The sequence below is a fragment of the Lichenostomus cassidix genome, chromosome 13, assembly GCF_008360975.1.
Source record: "Lichenostomus cassidix isolate B80296 chromosome 13, HeHo_3.0, whole genome shotgun sequence".
NCBI lineage: Eukaryota > Metazoa > Chordata > Aves > Passeriformes > Meliphagidae > Lichenostomus > Lichenostomus cassidix.
The window spans coordinates 12,017,226-12,041,637 of record NC_139494.1 but is presented as its reverse complement, the minus strand read 5'-3'; the positions used below and the strand labels follow the sequence as shown (position 1 = coordinate 12,041,637).

The 24,412-nt window shown below is 47.2% G+C and overlaps 1 protein-coding gene and 1 pseudogene across 1 annotated transcript; both read right to left on the bottom strand.

Annotated features, from left to right (window-relative positions):
- Positions 1-3,142: 3,142 nt before the first annotated feature.
- LOC146431258 (E3 ubiquitin-protein ligase makorin-2 pseudogene) lies at positions 3,143-4,557 on the bottom strand (annotated as a pseudogene).
- A 7,438-nt stretch (positions 4,558-11,995) lies between these two features.
- On the bottom strand, positions 11,996-19,794 carry LOC146431257 (neuropeptide Y receptor type 2-like). Its single transcript, XM_085073702.1, has 2 exons — positions 19,373-19,794; positions 11,996-13,716 (listed from the first exon to the last, which is right to left on the bottom strand). Exon 2 carries the CDS (start codon positions 13,697-13,699, stop codon positions 12,515-12,517), a length of 1,185 nt encoding a protein of 394 aa, XP_084929828.1. The 5' UTR covers positions 13,700-13,716; positions 19,373-19,794; the 3' UTR covers positions 11,996-12,514.
- Between the last annotated feature and the right edge of the window lie 4,618 nt (positions 19,795-24,412).

The following is a 24,412-nucleotide window of genomic DNA, read 5'->3' as shown; positions in this document are numbered from 1 at the left end:
ACTAGTGAACTGGATTTAGAAAACCATCTGCTCCTGTCCCTGTGAAGCTGCATCTTCCAGCACAGCTGCCCCACAGCTGTCATCAAAACAACAGGACTGAGGGTGGCCCCACACCATAATTTAATTTTTTTTCAGTAACACAGAGCCAGCAAGGAAAAAGAATCTTCAAGTCAAGGTCTTGGCCCATATTCTCTGGCTGACACTATCTGAAGTCTCTGTCCCACAGTGCAGGCAGGAAGCCCACATGTCACACACAGCTGTACATTACCCAGCACAGGTAGGGATTTGGTCACCATGTGGCTGCAGCAGCAAGGACCTCTGAGAGAGCAGAACAAGGATCCTCAGGATGACTGAGCCTCACCATCTCCCAGCAGTGCTGGTCCTCACCCCTGCCTGATTAAAGAGTCTTCTCAAAGCTGATCTCAGAAAGCAAAATGAACAGGTCCTGGGATCCACGATAAATTCCACAAATTTCTGGTCCAAAGCAGTGAGACTGCGTTTTCAATCTTGCCTCCTACAAGATAATTAAATACATATTTTATAAGAGATAGCCACTGGAATAAACCATTTCTTGCACTCACATCTTCCTCTGGAGATGCAATGAGCAACAGGAGAGATGTGAATCACTAAGTGCTACATTGGAAAGAGCTCATATGCTGCTACAGCTTGTCTGGGATATAGAGAGTACATCTGAGTCCCTCCTGAGTCTTGCTCATTCTCCTGCTCTGCAGTGTCCATGAAAACAAGGAGTCTCAGGTGTGCTGTCCAATGTCATGTCTGAGGTATATCTGGGATGCTGACAGTGTTGCACCACTGTTGGACTGTCAGAGCACAGCTAGGAGAGAAATGGTCCAGCTTTCCCCTCAGTGGGAGTTGCTGGTTTACACCACACTGCTGCTCTGGGTCAAGTACTGGAATGCCACCCCAGCAAGGAAGCAGTTTGCTTGAAAACAAAAACTGGCTCCAACTGTCAAGTATAAAAGGTGCAATCCTGGTCTCAGATGTTAATCTGGTTTCAAACAGAGCAACTGAGTGGAAGATCAAGTACCCTGACACAGCGACATTCAGAACAACAGCATCTCCCGGTGTTTTGAGCAGGATAATGCTGTTACTGAGCACAATGCTGCTAATCTTGTCTCCACTCTTTCCGCTGACGGGGAGAACATCAAAGCTTTAACATCTGCACCTCCTACCTGGTATCTGTCTGCTGTCTCTCTCCTTTCCCCTCCCTATTCCCTAGCCCACTTTGAGCTGAAATCCTTGCCTTATCACATTCAGCAGTTGTGTGTTGATTGCAGGACTTAAAAGAACTTGGAGCTGTATCTTGGCTTACATGACCGCATTTCTAAATGTCTGCAAATCTCTGGCAAGCAGAACTTGGTGCCAGGGTCTCTTTTCATAAAATACATTGGAGAGACTTGGCATATTCATCACTCTGGAGGGTCCCCAAACAGACCCACAGTAGCACAGTTTGCACAGATAGACACAGTCAAGCTGCCTCCAGCCTTCAGAGATGCACTCTTAGAGAGGTTTTGTGGACTGTGAAGTAGGATGACAACCAGGAATGAAGTCCCATACCCATACTTCCAACAAGCACTGACTTGTTTATACAGTCTCCTCTGATAATATACTGTTGGAAAGTCCCAGCCAAAATAATTTCCTTGTCACACTATAGGGCTGCACCTGTTTGTTACTGCCCAAAGGCATCTATCTTATGTTTATTAGCACAGTGACCTGTGAATAGAAGGAATGAGCTCTGTATAGCATTGTGGTAACCATGAAGCTCAAGAAGTCCTAGATGTTATAAAAGGGCTGCAGAGATCCAAGAGACAGTTTATTAACCCAGCAAATTGAGTTACTCCAATGCCTACAGCACAACAGAGATAAGGATTTTAAAATCAAATAGACTGATAAGAGTGCATGCCCTTTTAACTCTGGATTGAAAACATCAAATCTGCACTGTGTTACGGTCACTGCAACAACAATGTTATATTAAATTCTGTTTAGGAACGTAATTTTTAACTTGCTTTCATAGATCACCAGTTATCTGAATGCAGAACTGAAGAATTTTTGCCAGAGGACTGGTTTTTAAGTAGGCACGGGGAAAGGTGTGCATGCAAGAAGATTATTAATTTATTTCTCCTAAGATGGTGCAGGGTACTAGAAATATCAGAATACGTGGGAGTGTGACCAGACCTGATGAGAACACCGTGATAAAGGGGAAATATGTGCTGAGAAAGAGAAAGCAGCTGCTAATTCAACTGTGGAATGGCCCCATAAGGATATAAGGGGAATCCATGACTTGAAATGGAACTTGAAGAGACAAAACAGTAATGAGGGCACTGGAGGGAACAAGGAGTTTCTGCCCCAGCTCTTTCATTTGACAGGACACCCATGTGGCTGCTGCCACAACCATTAGTGCTTCTTAATGAGAAGTCTCAACAAGAGGAAAAAACAAGCAGTAGATGCTGCTGAAAAATTCCAGGTACTGTCACCACTAAAAACCCTCCCACACCTGGATTCACAAATTACTACTTTTACGAGAGTCTGGAATAAATATTTACCCCTGAGAATTCAAAATCAAAATCTGTTTTTCTCTGAGTTTTTAGCAGCATTTTCCAAGTAAGCTCTGCCTCCTAGATCCACAGCTGGCTGATGGCAACACAATTATTGTAAGATGTGTTCAATGATAATGCTTTTTGCTGCAGCAGCACAGATAACAAGTTTTACAAGCCCCTGGGTGCTGCACTTGTCCTGTCTCACAGAAGAGGAAAGCAAGGCTCAGCAGGCTAAGATCAACTCATCTGGGATTTTAAAAAACTGGAAGAAAGAACTAGCTGAAGAGAATTCTTTTCTTCTTTTTACTTTCTATCCACAAGGAAATATAATGTAAGTGCTTCTTCTTCAAGGAAAAGTGGAAGAAGTATCACTTAAAGGTTGCCTGAACAGGAGCTACACAGGACAGTGAGAAGGAAGTGACTGCTGCACTCACAGGGCTGGGGAGTGCAGAAAGGTGAAGGCAGCACAAGAAATAGTCCTGAGGTTGACTCAGAGACAATTTGTGAGGCACCAGGTTCCTGAGGAAAGGCAGGCTTGGACATGATCACTGTGGCCTCCTGGCACCTGACCTAGAAAACCACGGTCATGCTGAGAACATACCCAGTGCTGCACACACAAGGAAACCACCCACAATGTGAAAAGTGAAAAACTCCACATGATCAGTGCAACTTGTAGGGAAACTTTTGCCTGATAATTGTTTTCACCTATGAGGGCTTGAACAATGCTGCAAAGTGCTGCTGCTTTCACCAGTGTAGGAACAGCCGTGGATGAGTCAGAACATGGAAACAGCTCGGCTGACAGTGAAACAAAGACCCTGGTCTCCTGCCATAGTGTAGAGGCACTCACCATGTTTGGAAAAGAGTAGATCTTGATTGTGCATTCCAGTATACAGAGCAATTGCTCAAGGAAACTAACATTTCTGCAGAACCTTGTTACCTCCTTCAGCCCTTTTGTTCCCTGCAAAACTTCCTTCCAAAGACACCCCTTCCAAACCATCAAAGTGGTTTCAAAGTACTTGCAGATCTTTTTTGCCACTCTCTGCTTAAATGCTTTAATCAGCTCATTTTCTTCTCCTGCTTTTCTATCCAGTACACGTTGAGAATGACAAACTTGGATATCACTTGACACTCTGGGCAGGACTTGATGATGGGTTTCTTGAATTACTTGGCACACCTTCACTGCCAGATGCAGGACAAGCAGTACGTGTAGTTGAAGTTGGAAAGGATCCCAAACCTCCTCTTGGAGACTGGTGGTTTCTCACCCACCACTTCCATACAGATGTTGCAGCTGACTGGCCTGGAAGGCAAAGGCCTTCTCCGTGTCGAGCTCAAATATTGCCATGCGCATCATCTTGGGAGCCTTTCTCTGTTCTTGGTCGAAAGGGTGAAGCACTTGCAGCCCATATATCTCACCCATGACCTGTGGAGGTACAGGCAGTACTCCCCCAAGTGCCACATTCCCACCACCACATAGGGACACAGCTGCTCCCTGTCACCACAGGACCTCCCACCTGCCAGATCTTCCAGTCCACTGCAAATTGCTTCCAAGTAGGAATGGGGCTTCACTTCCAGATTGTCATTTTGGTTGCTGCAGCACACCACATCTCTGAGGGCACCAGGCGGCTGCTGCTTTTCACTCCAACCACAGAGATTTCTGTCCCTGAGCACCAGCCTCCTCTTCTTCTGCTTGCTCCATGTGGTGGTGGAGCCACACTTAGGAGCTGTGGGGGACAGCCAGGGGCAGCATGGTGGCTGTGGCACCCTGTAGGGCTGTGAGCCTCACGTAGTCACACCTGTACCAAACATTATGGCCACACTGTCCCTTCTGATAGTACTTGAAGACGGTGGAGGATTTGCTTGTAGACAAATTGCATGAGAACAGATACTTGTTTCCCTCCTGCAGGTCACCTGCTCTCTGCTCATCATGGCAGTGCACTGCCCAGCCCCTGGCCCCTGACTTCTGGCTGTTGAACACAGAAAGTCCAGAAGATAGGAGCATGAACAACTGGAATACAGCAAATGAGCCCTGCGAGGAGGTACAGAAAAAAATTGCTTGATTTAGTCTGGGGGAAGTGGAAGAGATGCATGATAACACCCTGCAAACAGGTAAAAGTGCAGTATAGAAGGTAATGAACTATTATCTGTGTCTGCCAGGAGACAAGAAGTGATAGGTTGCAGTAAGGGAGATCCATTGATTATGATTAGGAAGGGCTCATACTAGACTGTGTGGAGAGCAGATGAAAACACCATCACAGGAGCCTTGGAAGAGGTGAGACACCCTGTGATCAGGAATGGTTTAGCCAAAGAAGTTCCATCTCCCTTACACTTTTTTCCATTAATCTTTTCTTATACTCTGGACATGATGAAAATATTCCAGAAGCTCTCCCCACTGTCTGGGAGACCTCTGAGCAGTGCTTTAATAGCTGTGTCTCAGAGGGAGGCTCCTGCCAGGCTGTTCTAGCTGCTTGGGTTGCAGTGAGATTAGCTCATGTCCTTTTAATGACATAATTAGGAAAAACCAGGATTCCAAACAAACTACTGGGTATTAACAGCCCAACTCTCACTGCTTTTACGTTAAGTCAATTGGAATTTCACACAACAGACTGCAGTGCCCGGCAGACCTTACAAAGACCCTAATAAGACACCTTTGCCACTGTAGCAATCTCATGTTGCTGCAGTCCTTGAAGCAATAGACAGTTTCAATCAGTTCTTGCCATGGTAGTTTTGTTATCTTACCTTTACTTAATTGGTTACTGCAGGGTTGTCTTGGAGACTTGAGATCTGCGCTTTGAAACCCCTGGGTTCTTATATCCAACCTAGGGAAGAGAAATGGGATTTCACACAGCAAACTTGTCAGTAGCAAAACTGGACCAAAAATGTTGACCTACTGCATAAATGCATTAGCTGGGGTCCAGCAACACAGCCATCTGCTGAGCTCAGCCTTGGAGATTGGCTCCCAGCAATTGAAGCCCTAAATTGTTATTTTAACAATCATGTCTGAATTCTTGTCTGAAGTCAACTGCCACCGCAGAAGGCAAGTCAAACTTTACCCTGGCCTCATTGCCTGGGTTTGCTATTCGTGTACACTCACCAAGCCCTCAGGTTTGACTGCCTCCTCCCTAGTTTTCACATGCAGATCTCTTGCTGATTCCTCTTTTGAAGGTTTTTGTTTCTGGTGCACAAATCTTGGCTGGCAGGAGTGCAGCCATGCTGTGTGCTGATTGCAGCTGGCAGGTGGATTAGAGCCCATTCAGATGGCTGTGAAATGCCTCTGCGAGACAGATATGGCAGAACAATGGATTATTTCACCATGAAGAGCCCAGAAACTGATGCAGACAGTCACGTTGAGGAGACAAGCTGAGGAGCATGAAGACATAAAGCAATTTATGCTTCCACAAGCCCCATGAGATCTTTCCAGCTCAAAGTTTTGGGGATCTGCTGCCAGCTCCCTTCCTCCTCACCTAAGCTAGTTGATTTCTCCGAGGTACAGGATGTTCTCAGTTTTTTCCAAAATATGTGGGAGCTACAGTTGCCAAGTAACAAAACCTCATCACTCTTTTCCTGAAATGCATAATTCCTTGTTTCTCTGTTTCATGGAATGGACAGATGAAGCTGTGATCTATGACATTTGTTCAATATCAGGATCATTTAGACTCCAGCCGTGCCCCTGGATAAATCTATTACAGAGTTCAAGGTGAAGAAGGGATCTGACTGCCCTTTTATCCCTCATCTTCAAAAACAAAACTGGGGATGCATTTCACGATTCACTGAACTGACTCAGTGACCAGTGTAATGAGATTTCATTAAGAATACAGTGATGCTGCAGCCAGAGAGAGGCAGCCTGACATTTTTTTCAAGATGTGTCCTTCCCCACCACCTAATGAAAAGCACTCATGTGGTTGATCTCAAGCAAGGTCAGAACAAAGCTGATAGATCCCACTCCTTCACAGGTATTAGGAGCAAAATTCAGTTCATTTTGATATTAGTGAAACTAAAAGAAGTCTACAGAAGGACAAACAAGATGATGAGGAATGAAGAAACTGTCTCAGGAGATGTGATTTGAGAGAAGAAAGCTGGAGAAGGAGGACAGCATGAAGATTTGCAAAATGAAGAAGGCCCTAGGTAAGGTCTGGTTCAGCTGCTGTTCAGGAAGTCCCATAGTACTGGAACCAGCAGGCATTTGCTAAATCTAAAGGGGGTTTGTTTTGACAAATAAAAGAAAGTAATTTTTTACACTGTGGGCAGGGAACTTCTGGAACTGGCTGCCACAGGAAGCAGACAGAATTGTCAGAGTCAGGGAGCAATGAGACAAAATGACAAACAAAAAGTCTAGACATGGGCACTGAGTGCCCTAGGCAGGGATGTCTGCTCCAACATAGCTAATAGAGCAATTGTGGCTGCTGCTAAAGGTATGAGGGGAATGGACCACTAAAGTGGCCAAGCAAATAGGCTCTCCCCAAACAGTATCTTTTATTGCCTCTGTCTACAACAGAATACTGGACCTGATGGATCCAGGTTTGCTGTTATTTCTTATTTGTCTCTAATTTGATAGAGGCTCTTCTCTTCCCTGCACCATGGTAGTTTATTCCCCTTTGATCCTGCTCCCAATAGAGCCAATAATCTACCCTAGGCTACATAAAGAACCATATTAATTTCCAAATTTCATCCAAGGGTAAATCTGAATATCTTCTTGTCCTGTGTCCTATTTTCCTTCTTCCTTTCACACAGCAGCAAGAAGCACCATGTGGCTGAGCTGCTTGTGAATCTTGAAGACGAGCAGCATCTGAAAGTTTGTGACACATTAGCAGAGTGGCACAGTGACAACTCCATGCTTGTGCACTTCAATAAGCTAGTTATAAACAAGAAGATTTCTCCTCTAATGTTCCCAGTCCTTGCTACCACACTGGAGAGGACTGGACTAATGAAGATTTCCTCCTGTGAGCTCCATGAGGCATCTGCACTATTCCTTCCGAACTCATTACAGTGAGCAGAACATAGACCAGAAAAAGCATTCTTTGCTGGCTATAAATCATGAGTGACACTAAGGTATTACTATTAGCAGCAAAAAAATGCTTTCCTCCCCCAACCTTATCCAGCCCCAAGTACATACAACACTTTGGCAAAGGGTGATGGGGTGTCTGGTTGGAAAATTAAATAGAGGTTGTGTTGTCTGAAGATAAATTGGTACCTCTCTGGGCGTGAGTGACTTTGTCTTTTTCTGATTTGTCTTTTAACTTAAAAAACACTGAGAGTAGAGATAAGGATGAGCTTTAAAATCCTAGCCTTTGTCCCCTCCCAGGCTCTCCTCAGCAAATCTCGTCTCTGAAATGAGCTCAAAACAAAGATAATGTTCTGGCAGTAATATGCAATATAATTTTTGGCACTCAAAGAATCTCAAGCTAGATAAGGGAAAACTGAAAGGAAGACAAAGCTCAGTTTTTTTCAGATGCAAGAGACCGAATTCTGCTCACCCATATGAACGCAGAATCCTTGTTTTTTCCCGGATTATTGCAGTAATTCATGATTTCCACCAGAGTAGTTGATTATGGGGCGTTATTTAAAACCCAGCACATTGAGAAACCCTGGTGGAATCACACAATAACAGAACTGAAAGACAAAGGCATGCAAAGACAGCGCCAAGTCCCCAGCTCCTGCCTAAAGGCTAATTTAGTTTCGGACCATGTTGGCTGTAACAATGATAAGATTAACACCTGATATCAGGGGAAAGGCTGAACAGTCTGAGACCTCCTTCAGCAGCACAGAACACACTCCAGCCCCTCAGGCATATTAGCATATGTTAGAGGAATGGCCTCTTTCCTGGACTAGTATGAATTTCCCTACAGAGCCTTTGTCCAAAGCTCAGAGCAGTGTTCCTGCTGATACATTTGTGGGTATGTTGAATAAAACATGTGCCATTTGACATTGTTTGCTTGGGCTGCCATGGGAATGGGAGAGGGCACCTATTACTGTAGGGCAGAGAGCCATGAAGGGCTGAATCTGGCCTTTCTAGGAGCAGGATGAAGCACTGGCAAATGCGGGAGTGGTTCATGTCTTTGATTCTGAGAGAGCCCTGACCAAAGAAGCCAGCTCACCCAGCATTGATTTTTATACTGTATATATTGCCTTAAGACAAGGAAAAGTAAAAAGCCTAAACCTTTGCTCTCTGTACATGCATTACATTGATACAGACGTGTATGCTTTGGAAATTAAATGGGATTTTCAGAACAAGCTAAGTGTTTTGGAGGCAAAATTTCTAGTGCTCAGAAAGGCTCCCATGCCCAAAGCACAGCCTGTGCTCTGCAACATTCAATGTGCTTTGTCAAGGCTGGAAGTTTGATAAGAGACTCTGGTTCTCAAGAGCTCTCAGAGCATCCTGTTCTAGGAAACAACAGTTATTGATGCTGCTGGTTTTAAGCTAAGAAGTTGCCACATCTCAGCTGTTCTTGGATTTGACTGGCATGTGAGGAACAGTTGCATGGAATAGCTAGAGGCACTGCCACCTGTGGTGTCTATTCAAAGTTAATAATTTTCTAGGCAATTAAGAACTGTTCAGTGGTACATTTTATAATACAAGGTTTGTATGATGTGACCAGAAGGAGTGTCCTAGCATAAGAAATAGGATGTTTCTAAGGAAATTCAGCATCCTCCTCCTAGAAGCTGTGAAATATCCTCAGGTCAGTTCAGTGAAGTAGCATACTGAGAAAGATGTCAGCAAGAATCAGGAAGAGCCCCAGAGGAAATTTGTTTTGCCACCAGGATCAGCACTGTCTTCCAGATAAGCTTTGATGAAACACTTGTTCATTTTCATTTCTGTCACCCTGTTTCCAGCTCTGTAATGAAATGTCTTATCCCTGTCAGCTGTTGTGCCAGTGACCAGAGTTGTTCCGTCCCACGTCAGTAACACACCAGGGCCAGCTCTGTAGAGAGGAGCCCAGCTGGCTGGGCACTCACTGATGTGCCTTTGGCAAGGAGCAGGCAGTGGGAAGATGACTCCAAGATTATCTGTAACTACTAAAGGATCTGCCCTTGAGAGCCATAGAGCAGGGTCATACCCTGTCCTGAGCTCTAAATAGTTCAAATGCTTAAAAAGCTGCTGGTGTTTGGTTTCATGGAGCTGATCATGGCATCTTTAGCAGAGTGTTAATATTTGGGGAACCTTCATCTCCAACAGATTTCTGTTTCATGGAAACAAACTAATTCTTGTCTTCTATGCAGACACAATTGTCAAAACATAGTCTTTATTTGCTCTGATCAGCCTTTGGTAAGAAGCTTTGTTTCCTTGCACTCCACCTTCTCTTGTTCTGTTTGGTACTGGACACTAAGGCCCCTTTCCCTCAGCAGAGGCATCATGATTTTCCACAGGAACATGTATACACAGCTACAAGCTGGTTTCCTTGCCAGCAGTGGGTGTGGAAGGTCATAATTTTTTCCAATGGCAAGGAAAAAACAGTGAGCTCACTGGCACAAATCTATCAGTGAAGCTGCACAAGTGTATTAAACAGAGCAAACAAGAACTTTGCTGTTATCCTTCAAGTAAATAGTTTCTCCTTTTCAGTTTGCTCCAGCATAAAAATCCCTCTACCCTGTAAATGCCACTGCCAGTATTTATTTTTTAAGAACTAGGATCTGTTTATTTATTTATCCATATTTAGTTTAAAAGTCTGGGCTCAAAATTAAACAGTCATTCATAATGTCATTATCTGCCTTGCTCCACAGTCAGATACCGTGTGTGGTGTCACAGGACAAAACCTTTGGCAAGGCCTCTAGAAGAGCAATTTAGCTCCTCATCCATCATGCCTGGCAGCATGATTGGCTTCCAAGTTTGCACTGCTAAATTTGTTATTTTACTCTGACTTATATTATTGAGTGTTAAATCACTTTCTGAAGTGTTTATTGGTAATAGTTGAATTCTTTCCACTCATTTGAGCTACTTTTGAAACATAAACATTTCCTTGTATCTTGAAGCTTGATGGAAAGGTGGGGAGATTTCCTCAGGAGGATGGATTGTAGAAATGACCAGCTCATTAAGTAGGGACTGAATTTACCAGTGCTGTGGAGGAGAATATTCTCCTCCTTCCATCAGGATGAAACAGTAAACTCCCACTGCCACTCCACAGCGCTCAAACGAGGAAGGTTAACTTCGTTCTCCCATCATGTCTTGGCCTGTCAGGAAGCTGATGACCCATTTGCTGGAACACCAATGGCTTCCTAACAGCATCCTCATAGAAGCTGAATCTCCCTGAGAAGAAAGCCAGGCTGTGATCTGCAGGATCAGGTGCTGAGGAGGTTACTGGAAATCAGTGTGCCTTTGCTTCCAGTGTGGTCTGCAGCCCCTGCCTGGCAGTGATGTCTCTTGGGAAAAAAACAGAAACAACTTTCTGGTACCTATTTAGGAAAATGGAGCAGAGGATCAGAGAGCAGAAATAAACAAAGAGCTTAAAATCTATTGTGGCAGTTGGAAGCCGAGCTGGAGAACAAGGGCCAGCTTGTTCAAGAGGCAGGTCAGGCTAGAGAGGAGGCAGATTTTCAAATTAGCCCTTTGGTAACTGATCTCCTGAGGACCCAGACGTGACAGCCCAGCAGCCTGATCCAGGACACTGTGTGGAGTACTGCAGGTCTTCTTACCTCTTGTCCTTGCTTCAGTGAAGACCTACAAGTCAAAGTTTTTCTTTTCATTTTATTTTTAATGAGGAGGTCTGTTGAGTCTCTTTCCTGCATCTGGGAGTTACTTTCCAATCTGATGAACACTGACTTTTAGAGATGACACCAATGACTGACTGCTAAGATCACAGTAGCAATCAAGGCTCCTTTGATGGCAGAGCTAAAAATACGCTCCCCAGCTGACATAAGCCTTCAGGAGGAGAACATACAGTTTGGTTTGAAAGAATATATCTTCCTTTGTCTCTGTGTCTTCTGCCAGAGGACACCACATCTGTGACAACCATGCAAGCAGGTTACATTTGTCTTCTGAACTGAAGCAACCATGTACAGACCCATACTACCTCCAGACTCAGCAAGAGGAAAGCTTTAAACACCCTGAGTGCCTTGGAAAATTGCTTCATTGGCAGTTTTGCCTCTCTGGTCCTGTTGGCATCTGTCAAGTCATTGCATGGCAGGAGCCACATCTTAGGGTCTTTAGCAGCTTGCCTTTGCCAGTCCATTAGGTTTGGTTTCAGTCCTCTTGATCAGCTGCCCCAGCTCCTTCCTTTCCTGGCTGCTTCTCTACCTGCTCTCCTCCCTGCTAATTCCAGGGTGCTGGCACACAAGTACTGGCTAATGAGGCATTCCCAAAGCCCTGCTTCTGCACTTGTAAAGGAGACAGTGGTAAGTAGTGCCACTGCCACCTCCTGGGCTTTCTGAGGACTTGAGCACATCCCGTGGGATTGCAAATCCAGAATTACACAAAAACTGGGCAAGAGATCATGGATTGCCCAGCTTCAACCTGTGCCAGCCCACCCCCTCCCCAGGTCAGAGGAGTGGTGGCACATACCAGCTGGCATTTGCAGAACAGAGTGCAGGTCTCCCTCCCCTTGGAGGCAGTAGCTAAAGATGGATCATTAAGGCTTTTGGGTAGGAGACGTACAGATGAACAATCACACACAATAGCAGTTCTACATTTGTAATGTGTAATGTGTCGGGGGTAAAAGGTTGAGCAACCCACTTTGGCAAATGGAAATAGCAAGAAGGGCGTATTTTTCCGGCTAAATGAAAGCCTTCTCTGTGTGTTATTTTTTCACGTGTCTCCATGCATAACTTGAACGCAGCAAAAGGAAAAATTCATTTCTTTGCTCAGACAAAAATACACCAGATTTATTGTTTTGAGAGATACAGGGGGTATTTCTACATGGCTGCTGTAGCTATAATTGGCAGAACAATGTTCTGTCAGAAAAAAGGCATTCACCCGAGAATGTCTCTGGGCTTAGTCAGCCTCAGTCCCTAAGGTGGATGTCCCATCCCTAAACCTCTGTGGGCAGTGCTCCATTGCCAGGAGTCTGTTTGATGCTCCCATTTAGAGTGTTGGCCCTGAAGATGTACGACCTCCCTCTAACTGAGCCTTCAGTGTGGATGCTTTCCGGCTTGTTCTGGCAACGGAAGAACATAAGGAAGCCATTCCTGTAGTTCTTGTTCATCCATCCATAGAGCAGGGGGTTGACAAATGTAGAGCACATGGCCCCAACATGGAAGACAGTGTACAGCAGTTTGTACTCATGGAAGATAAGAACCAGATCAAGATCAATGGCAAGCTGGAATATGTGGAAGGGGAGCCAACAGACTGCGAATACCACAACTACCATCACTAGCATTTTGGTTGTCTTCCTCCTCCGGCACTGGTTTTCATTCCTAGAAGTGGGACTGACATGGTTTTTCAGCTTGAACCAGATCCTGGTGTAGGCATAACAAATAATTGCAAGAGGAAGAACATACTGCAGGAGGAGCATGGACAGACTGTAGATGGTGGCATCTCTGTTGTTGCCAGAGGGCCATTTTTCTGAGCAAACAGCCATTTTGAGGTTAATGGATGGGATTTCCTCATATCGGTACTCCCTGAAGATGGCCAGAGGCCCTGCTAGGACAGCTGCTGCCAGCCACATGACAGCTATGATGGTGAAGCTGAGCCTCTTGGAAATCCTGCTGTCCAGGTGGAAAACGATACACCGGTACCTATCCAGGGCAATCGCAGTCAGGGTGAGAGTGGACACATGGACACTCAGAGCTTGAGCATAAGGAACCAGGTGACAAAGGACAGCTCCAAACTTCCACTCGTCCAGCAGGGTGTACACTAGGGTGAAAGGCAGACAGAGCGTGTCCACCATCAGGTCTGCCAGGGCCAGGTTAGCTATGAAGAAATTGGTGACAGTCCTCATGGTCTTGTACTTCACTATGATGTAGATGACCAGCGAGTTCCCAATGAAGCCCAGCAGAATGATGAGGGAGTAGGCAGCAATCAGGATGACCTGGACCCCCAGGATCTTGGTGCTGTCCATCATAACACTGCGGGACCCGGAGAGACCCTGGGTTGGAGTGACAAAGTCCTTGGCATGCCAGCCATGTGGCAGCTTCTCATCTAATGATGTCTTCTCCACAGTGAATGTGCTGTTGGCTCCCTCCAATGGTCCCATGCCTGGCCTGAGACTTTCCATAAGGAGGAGAAGGAAGTCTGAAACAGAGACACAGCAGAAGTGAGAGCACAGGTGACACTCATCTTTGATGAGGATTACTTGCCTACAAAAATGCCCTAACACCTTAAGAACTAGTAAGGGAGAGAAACAAGGCACTTTCAAAGTCAAGGTGTTCTTCTCCACCTCCCCATAACAATTTATTTATTTCCAGATTGTGCACCAGGCTTTTCTCAGATTTTTATTTCTCACCTCTCCCGGTGAAAATGTCTGTCCCCCTGCCTCTGCATAACCACTGCTCCTGCTGGTGATGCAACCACCCAATCCACCCAGTATTGCCTGATCTCCCTCCCAGTAATGTGGGTAGGACAACTAATGCCATTATATGAGCCACTCTCTGTGATCAGACGTGTCACATATTCATTCCCTGGCCCTCATTATCAGGCCCTCAAGGTCCTGTGAGCCAACTAGACAAACCAGTTTTCTTTTTCCCCCCCCTGCCAGTCTCAGGGTTCCCAGGCATCAGGCAACTGTTGTCTTCCTTACTGGCTCTGAAGGTCACAGGCACCAGCCAGGCAGGTGTTGTTTGTGTCCCCATCACAGAATAGGGAAGTGTGACAGCACACAGAGCACAGTTACAAGTTGTAAGCAAGGAACTACTGGACAGGGAGACCCATGAACCCCATGGCCAGGGACAACTTCACCATCTTCTGCTTCCTCTAAGGATTCAATGAGTGATTCATAATCTTTTACAGGATTTTTGAGTCTAGATTATGATTGTTACAATGATACAACAAACCATGTGTTAGGATTTGGCCCAATCTGAAAAGAGACCAGGGGATTATAAATAATGAATTGTATTATAAATTCTGTATTACTTAGGTGATTAGAAATCATACATTATTTATAAATTCTGTATTTTGCTACTTGTAGATTATGTTGATTCTGCTCGTAGAAATCCTGTGCTGTTTCAATCATAAATTCTGTTCTACACTAATCATAATACCCTGATAAAGAAACAAAGCTTTAACTGTCACCATGATTTAACGCCATCTTCATTCTGCCAAGGATCTCTAAAAGAACCTCTCTGTCCTCTCAGTGTTGGTGACACCCAGGCATCCACTGGCTTTGCAGAGGAGGGAGCTCCTGCAGGGACATGCATGTGCAGGGCACGAACCACTGAAGCTGTGAACAAGCCTCCCACGGAGCTGCTGCTGAGCATCCAGGTACAGAGAGGCCGAGAGCCAGAGCCCTGGTGTCCATCAGCCTCCTGCCACGTGGTGCTCAAAAGCCTGAGTGAGATGGCTTTGGGAGCAGGGAGCCCGAGGAGCAGAGCTGACGCAGCCTGGAACCCCCGGCTGGCTTGGAACAGAAGAGTGTTGTCACAGCAGGGTGTTCATTGAATCCAAACACGGCAGGAGAAAAGCCAGCTCTGTTATTGGCTCCTCCTCAGCCTTCATGGCTCAGAATTGCTGTGGGGTGTGTGGAGAGGGGTGGACATGGCCCCTCACATATCCCCTCTCCCCAGCACTGTGAGTGGGGCTCCACTCCCACTGCAGACTTGAACAAAAATGGGTAAAAGTCATCACTCTGCCCAAGCAGGGAGGTCTGCAAAGCATTTTGTTTTCTCTGACCAGCAGAGAGTCAGGGGAAATGCCCTTCCATTAAGGCAGGGATGCAAAGAAATGAAGTGGGAATTAGAGGCAGATTGGTGGGTACCTTCTCAGGCTCCTTGAGGAAAGGACTGCGTTTGTCCCAGGAAAGATGTGAGCACTGCTGACTGGTGGGCTTCCTCCAAAACCCATGCCCTACAAGTCAAAGGTTTAAGGACAGCCTGTCCTTGGGAAGGATGAATGTTTTGCAATTACATTGCAACCAAACTAAAATGGCTGCTTGTCTTGTCATCCCTCCTCAGAGCAAGGGTTGGGATTCCCCCTCAGGAGCTGCTCCCAGGAATCTGCCCAGCTGGCTGCAAAGCCAGGACCCTGCAGAGGCCCAGCAGAAGAGCTGCATGCAGTTAAACCACCCCTGCTGGTACCCTTTCTCCTTCCCTCTCCGTGTCCAATTGCCTGCCTAACATCTCACTCTGCAGACTGATTTATGCCAGTGGTTCCTGTAAATGAGGCTGTTGGCCTCAGACACTGTGAAATAGTGAACATCATGTAGCTTCTGCTAGGAGTGTAGGAAGCAGAGGAAAAAAGGGTGGATCTGCTGGGGTCAGGGTTTGTTTAAGGGTGATCTCAGACCTCCATAACACCACTGCCCCAGCCTTGGAGAGACCAAGGGGAGGTTCCAGCTTCTAAAATGGGAGAGAGGAGCTCAGAGCCATGCCATACAGGGCGTGCAGTGGAAAGCAGAGCAGGGAAACAGGCAGGGCCCCAGGAAGGTTTTTTGGCAGAGCCTGACCCCCTGGCAGACACCTGTGCTGCAGCTGGCCCTGAGCAAATCCCAGTCTGAGGAGAGCAAGGTCACCCAAGGAAACAGAGCAAGTGCTGGGGACACTTTCAGTGGCTGTACTTTCCCTTCTTGCCATCCATCTGGGATTTATACCTTCCGGATTATCCAGCATTACTTTATCACTTGTTATGGCCTTTTCTGTGTCTTGCCCATTCCATTTATCTTCAGTACCCAAGTCCTGGCACCACACCAGTGGACACTCCCTGCTCTTTTTCTCCATCTCATCCACCAACTGGCTGCCAGTTCCCATGCTCATATCTCAGCCTATTTCCTCTTGCTGGAGACTGGCAGCAACCCACCATCTGAGAGGAGCCAGGAACATCACGATTACTGGAGCTGTTTTGCTTCCTAACAAAATGGCCTTAATGGCATTACTATTTGATTTGGTTTGTTTTGTTTTTTTTCTCCTAAGGGGAACTATTACAAATCAATTAAGGCATTTTAATTAAGAGACAAAATGGTTATAATAAATGTTCCCACTCCAGGGGCTGCCTGGAGGTCGCTGGGATGCTGCTAGGAGTGGACTGAGATCTGTTCCAGCAAGTAATGGAAGTGCTGCCATATGTGTAGGCTGCTGTCAGGCCCTGTGCCTGACAGGCCTGCCAGACTAGATGAAAAAGTCCTTGGAGCTGAGAGCCAACTGCTTTTGGGACAAGAAAGCAGCAGGATAGACCAGGAGGAGGCAGAAATACTATCCAGGTCCTTTCCTCTGTGCTGAGTTGTCACGAAGGGATGCAGAAACCTGGTGCTGCCTGTATGAAGGTAACCCTAACCCTCACCCTCTCCTGCAGCTGATGTTCAGCCTAAGGAGGGCTGGGATCCAGGGATGGCTCCCAATGAGGCAGAGAACTGTTCTCTGTGCCAGCAGGCTTCAGCCTTTGGGAAGTGGGGAAGCATAGAGGAGCCCTTCACTCAGCGCACTGCTGTCAATGATTGGGACAGTGACCAAAGTGACAGTTCCAAAATCCATTCCTACAGAAAGCCTAGAACAGGTGCCCTGGGACTCATCCACCTCTGCTTCCTGGGGATGCTCCAGCTCCCCCCATGTCCCTGCTGCAGCCCCAGGCACTCAGCCAGACTGGAAGAGGCGCAGCCAGACCTGGAAGAGCATCTGCAAAGCCTGGAAGAGTTCAGAGAGCAGGGCTGGAGGGGTGGGCAGAGGGCTGGAGAAAACAGATCTTGTTAATTAAAATGTCTCTTTCTGTCCAAGCAGCGAGACTGGAGTCCATGGATTCAAAAGGAGGGAGTGGAAGGACTTGGGCCAGTCTCTGCTCTTTGGTTAACGACAAACTCTTTCTACAGCAGTGCTGGAGTGTGAGGGCTGAGGCTGATGGATACTTCTATGGCTTGGCTCACTGATTTATTCCATGCTTGTCCTTCCTCCAAAGCAGCTCCACTCCACCAAATCCCTTAATCTCCAGTAGCTCAGTCAGGAGCACTGACTCATCTCATCCCCAGACCCATATCCAGACAGATGTCTGTGACAAGGAAGTCTGAGACCATCCCTCATCACCAGAGCTCAGTGGTCACCCTGGGACAAGCCACCTTCTTACCTCCATGTTGCCCTCCAGCACTCAAGAGGCAGGAGTGTTCAGTGCCCCTGCACCTCACAGCACAGCACATGAGGGAGGAGAACACAATAAAGGGAAATATGGAGGTTAACCAGCCTGCCAGAGACCACACAGCACATCCATGGCAGGGCTTGGAACAGAGCCCAAGTTTTCTAACTCCAGCCTCCTGCATTCACCACCAGAGAGGACTCCGCGTCTCAGCATTAAACCTGAACATATATCTCAGGAACTGCGTGAAAAAGCAAAATGTGACTGCTGGAGGGGGAATGAATTTTGTCTTCTCTGTGTAATGGGCAGGTTTCAGGAAAAAGAGCAGCTGTGGATGATGTCCTGAAGCCAAAGAAGAGATACAATTTATCTCAGGTCTTTCCATCTCCAGTGAAGGAGTGATTGCCTTCCTATGACACTCTGGCAAAAGGAAAGACCCTCTGACCTGCAGTCATCTGCTGCAGCTTTGTAAATTATGTATCCACCTCAGGCCCTCTGGTGCAGAAACTTCATGGCATCAGATACTCATTGCCACCCAGAACTGCTCCTGGGGGTCCCCAGCATAGAACTGGCATTGGGTGACAAAGTGCAGGGAGGAGAAGATACTAAGGATTTCTTGTAGTTCCTCACACTAAATATTTTTGTGTTCCTGCCTAGGCTGGAGCCATGGAAGGCTCTGAAGGAGATGAGACAATGAGGATGCCATAGTCACTCAGCTCAGGACAAGATGAAAAAGGAGGTAGGGAGAAGACATCTGTTTGGCAGTGATACATAATTTGTCATGGGAATTTATCCTACAAGAAGCAATGGGGAGCAGTGCAGAGCCCTCTGCCCTGTGGGATGTGCCATGGAAGCAGAGCAAGGCTGGTTGGGACACAGGGCTCAGTGGGTGACACTGCGATGGAGACACACCAGTTGCTGGCACTGCAGAAAGGAAAAGACAGCATGGTGGATGGATCCTGGCTAGCCTGGGGAATCTGTTACCTCCTGAAATTTAGGGAGTATGGGTTATGTGAGACAAGGGAGCAAAGGGAAATAACAACCCACTTACAGAACAACCAGGGCAAAAACCCAGTATCCTGCTTTGGGACAGACCAGAAACTCTGCACATGAAATGCAGCTGCAGCAGGACTGTAAGATTTCTCTGTTCAAAGACTAACATGCAATGGGTGCAGAGAGAAAGCAAGTGCCGATTTTCCTCCTGCATCTCCTATCCCCCTTTGCTTTTCCCTCTCTGAGGACACTGATCTGTGGCAGAGAGCCGAGTGCCAGCAGTGTGTGCAGTCCCAGCACAGAGGAGCTGACGGAGGTTTGTACCAAGCCACGAGGAGGCAGATTGCAGGAGAGATTGGGATTTCTCAGACAGCTGCGCAACTCAGCCCCACACCTGCACCTCTGGAACTGTACGTGCCCAGGATCTCCAGCCCTCTGGAGCAACCTGCTCTCCTGACTGCTCTCACTCAGCATCCTGCTTCCCACACACCCTGCTTCTACTCAGGGACCTTTTGAAACTCTCCTGCCAGTATTTCTTGTTTGCTTTCTCTATTCCAGCTCTCAGGGCTGTCAGTCCCCAAACCAGTTTCCCAAAGATGCTTGGATCTCTTTTGCCTGAAACATGTGGCATGGACAAGACCTGGCCCCATCTCAGCCCTGCTGCTCAAATGAGCCCTCCCTGACCCACCTGCAAAGGCCAGAGTGTCCTCCTCCTCCAGGAACCGAGCTGCTCCAGTTACTGTCTCATCGTTGGCCAGGACAGAGCGCTTGGTCCTCTCCACTCTCTGGAAGTCAACCTGTGGCAAAGGGGTGAAAAGCACTTTTCTGCAACTGTCTTCAGAGAAGAGAGGAAGTCAGGTGATGATTTGAGCTGCTGTAGAATCCTTCATCACCAGAAGTAGCTTTGGGACCCCTCCCTGGACACCCGGAGAGCCCCTCTCACAGGGTCTCTGACAGCCCTGTCTCACGAAGCTGGATGCTGTGTTCGCTCCTGAATGAGAGAAAGGCAGAGAGCGTGTGTTTAACAAACAGCAATGGAAAGGGGGAGGGAGCCTGCTGCTGCTGTTTATACAGTGTTCAGCCACTGAGGGGCTTCTTGCATCGAGCAGAGAGAAGCTTTTCCACCACATTCAGTTTCGTCTCCAGGCAGAAGTGGTAGGAGCTGGAGCTCTGCAGGCTCCTCATCCATGCCACGGACCTGGGCAAGTGTTATCTGCCCTCACTCCACAGCTGCCCATCTCCTCAGGCTTTAAACTCATTGGGACTGGCACGTTCATGTCCAGAGAGGGATCTCCCCTGCAGCAAGAGGTCTGCAGGTCCTGCAGAGCTTTCACAGACCTCCCTGCAACCTCCTCTGCCTCAGTGCTTGCACAGAGCACAGAGCAGTCTGTGGCTGTGGGACAGGACTTCAGGTAATCCTGAGATGCAAATAAAAGCAATTCTGAAAAGTTTTAGCCACTTAGCAGTGGCTCAGTCTGCTCCAGAGCCAGATTCATTGTGGACATGGAAACTGAGTGACTTTCAATTTTAGGACGCTCAGCACTGTCCAAACACCTGAATCAAGAAAGATGGAGTGACAAAGAAACAGCATTCTTATGTCCAAATCTGCAAAATCCAAGCTTGCTGGAGCCCAGAAAAGCAGTCTAAAGTCAATATAGGGAAGCGGATAAGCACAGGTCCCAACCTGTTCAAAGATTTTGCCCTGAAGGAGAAGTCATATGTTCTTAGCATAGGATTTCCACCTCAGGCAATATGTGAGTTTGCAGCTCACGTGGGCTGGGAGATACTCCCACAGGTTGGGGAGAAGGACATCTCTCCTCAGCTTTGGGTACCTACAGCGAGAATTCTATCAGAGAAATCTTGCTCTTTACCCTCACAGTGAACTTTGATGTCATTTTCTTTGTGATGATGGAAACAGGGAGTCTTTTCAACCCCTGCTTTGTGCCAAAAACTCACAATGCACCAGGAAAAAGAAAACACTTCAATGGCTCAGTAGAAAAAGAGGAATGAGAACATTCCTGAGATCACACAGAAAGTGACACTTGAACCTAAGACTTGGACAAGAGTCCTCATGAGTCCCATCCTTCCACCTCCTCTGCCTGTCTCCCCTTCAGAAAGGAAAGGACTCGGCATGAAATCTACCAGCTGTGCTAACTGAATTTTTGTGGGAGTTTTGTCTTCTCCCCCTTCATTTGCCCTAAGGCTGTTGATTTAGCTGCTTGGGAAAGCTGGGAGTGGAGGGAAGCAGGACAAGACAAAGCAGCTTGGAAGGAGCCTTTGCTGTCTCAAGTGGTCTGCAGAGAGAGGCAAAGAGCAGCTAATGTGAAGTGAGTGGTGCATGCTGTTCCCCCTGTTCCTGGTGGATACATACTCCTCATCTCCAAGGTCCTCAGCAGTGGATGGCTGATTTCTGCTCAAGATTATTTTTTTTCTCTTTTCTCTTCTGCGTAAGATTTTTCTCACCTGTTCCCTAGATTCCTTTGCTACTTCTCCCCACTCTTCTCTTCCCAGAGCTGAAATAAGATGCCTGGGGAGAAGGCAGTGATTGACAGCAGAGAAATTTTTGCAGCCTGAAGCTGTGAACCTTCATCAGGACTTCATGGGGTGAATTCCAGTCATTTTTGGCATGTGATGTTTTCTGGATGACAGCAAATGCAAACTCTTAAATCATGGATTAGTCAGTGCAAGTCTCCTAGATGTCCTCTCCCACGGTCTAAGGGGTCCAGTGGAGCACCAAAACCTGCTGTACTCCAAAACATCAGCTCAGCTCTTCAACCCGACACAGCAGTGCACAAAGGTGCAGTTGAGCTCTCAGCACACCTGGGCTGCCACCCCAACTAGCAGCCACCAATCCGGAGTTTGGTCCCCAGTCCCTCAGCACTCCCCAGCCCTGTCCCCAGGAGCCAGGCTCTTCTCACAGCACCACAGACATGGGCTGCCTGCCAGCCTGCCTAATTTCACCCAGCCACAGCACAATTACAGCCAGCAGTGAATGCAGCGTAGCCCTGGTGCTGCCTAGTCCTTGGCTTCTCCACAGGGAAGGGACACCCGGGGGCTGCAGTGCCAGAGCCCTCACACTCCTGGTGGGTCAAGAGGAGCAGCCTGAATGTCAAGGTGCAAAACAACATCCACACACAGCTTACAGATCCCAAAGCACCTGAGGGTCTTCCAAGCCTGAACCAGCAACACCCTGAAGGAGGAGGATGGGGGTATACAAAGGTGGTGCCTTACAATTTCCTGGGGTGTAGAAGGCTGTGCAGCCCCGAGCAGAGATGCCAGGGCCCACTGCATGCACTGTAGTAGCCTCAAGCATGGGGTATTTTTGCATAATTTTCACAAAAACACCTGCAGGGTGTCCCAGGAGCCTCATGTCCTTCCAAACATAATGGGATCATTCAAAGGATCTTTGCAGCTCAAAAGCCTTTCCCAGTGGTTGGGCTTTGATTAGGCAAAAGTGAGTCTGCTCACCCGTGCTTCTGAGAACACAACAATGAATTTTGTGCTCCAGGGAGCAAAAATGATGTCAAAAGGCTGAGAAATGGGGCAGAGGAGAGGGCTGTCTTTTGGCCTGTAATCTGCTCTGCCTCAGTGAGCAGGCAGGTCCTCAGTCTGACCATCTTACAGCTGTAAGCCATCTGCTGTAGCTTAACTTCTGTCAGAAAAGGAAGGTGGATTATCTGTTCACTCCCTGGGAGGAATCTCTAAGAAAACTGTTACCAAGGCTTCCAGATGCTCCAGTTCATCCTGCTTCATTTGGAGCAGCAACAGTGACATACTTCAAAAGCAGCTTTTCATTTTTTTAAACATCTGTTTAATTCCACCTGCATGTAACCAAAATATTTCCACTGCTCCTTCCTGAGGTGTCAAGCCTGTGTTTTCCTGAGCAGCCTCCAAAGTATCAGCAAGTTGTGGTAACACAAAAGCCCCTTTTCCATTTGAGCCCCAGAGTTCACGGGTGCAGTGGATTTGGGAGTCTGATGCATTTGGGAACTAAATTAGCCACAAAGAGACTCAGGGATGGGAGGGCGGATAGAAAGCTGTCTGTACCCTCTCTGAATTTAAAAGCAGGTTCTCATTTCATAACAGCTTTTTGTGCCCATGTGAATGTTCCTGGAATTAGTGAAGGAGCAGAGACACCATCAGGGACAAGGTTTGGCTAAAATATCTGAGCAATCTGACACCACAGTGAGATGCACTGGAGAAGGAGAAGGAGAGAGAAATTGTGTGGGTTGGCCTGGGACTGCCACAGCTCTGCTCTCCTTCAAGGCAGGCAGAAGTCAGGGATGTTGAGTGTGTCTGTAGGATGAGGGTCAGTGAGTTAGGAAGGAGATGATCATACAGAAAAATATTAATGGGATTTGTCCTGCTGAACACATCACCACACTTCAGCTCCTGCCCCACTAGGGGCAAACCCACAGGCTCATTTGATTAAGTTGATTAATGCCTAGGAGGCTTTGCTCCTTCCATCTCCTTCCCACCCCTGGATCTCACTCTGACACACAAAATTCCCTTGACCACCATCACATAAGGGCAGAAGGATTCCAGGCAGTTTCTCCAGGCAGACGTCAGCACTGCTGAGCCCAGAACTGGCCCCTGTATTTAGCTGCCATTTCTGCAAGTCACTGCACTCAAAGCTTTGTTAATTTATTAGAGGCTTGTTGCTTGTTGTTTGTGTACTGAGCCAGGTAGAAAACAGCTTCTGCAGAAGAGGATAATTGCAGTCAGATAAGCTCTCCAGAGCCAGGATTGCAAAAATACGATATGTTGTAAACCAGCAGTTGTCTGGGTAAAATGGAAACATGAATGAGTTTTTGGGTTGGAATGTGTTTCCCCATCTATCACAAGCTCCCTGTCTGCCTTTGGGCAAATCGTTTGATGTATCTCAGTCCTCTGTACATAAAAAAAGTGATAAAAATCCTTCACTCTGGTAAACTCACCCCTGGAGCAGAGGACCTGGTGCTTGAGTGTGCAGCAGTGGCAGCTGCTTTCCCACTTTGCCCTATGGGATTTCTTTCTAAGTTGCCCATCTCATTTCGGTAGTGTGTTCTGTGATCAGGATCTTGCTCTCCCAGGCTGGCTACTCCTGCTTCACAGTCCCACAAAGAAATTTATGCCCAGTCTGTCATTTCTGAGATGACAAATAGCACTATAAATGCTGGATTGTGTGATGGGAGCAGGCAGAGCTGGATGGGCTGATGGCAGCCGCAGCCTAAACTCTTCCAAAGTGCCAAGACAGAGAAAGTGATGCAAGTGGCTGGAAAATTCAGAGCATGGCATGTCTTCTGTGGGCTTGGTGTTGCCAAAGGCACCAGGTTTCCAGGAGATGGGATACAGTGTTCAGCACCACCATAGCAGCAGCAGGATCATGTTTGCTACTTCCATCTTTTCTGGTCCTGTGGGGACCCACCTCATCTGTGGGCAGGGAACAGGTTACTCATGCCCTGCTCAGCTCTGCAATGCTGGGCTGGCAGCAGTGTCTGAGCACAGGAGGGTCAGATCCACTCCTGATACAAACCCAGGGCTTTGGCTGGGAATCCATTTGGCTCCGTGTTCCCCAGAAACCTGACTGACAAGCCAGTGTCTGACACTGAGAGATAGGTATGACACCGAGTGCCCCAAGGGGAAGAGCTGCATCCCCAGGGTATGAGCAGAGCACGCACAAGCTGAGCAGAGACTGCTGGAAAGCACAAAGCCTTATAAAGGCAGTGCTCTGGGTTTGTCCTCTCAG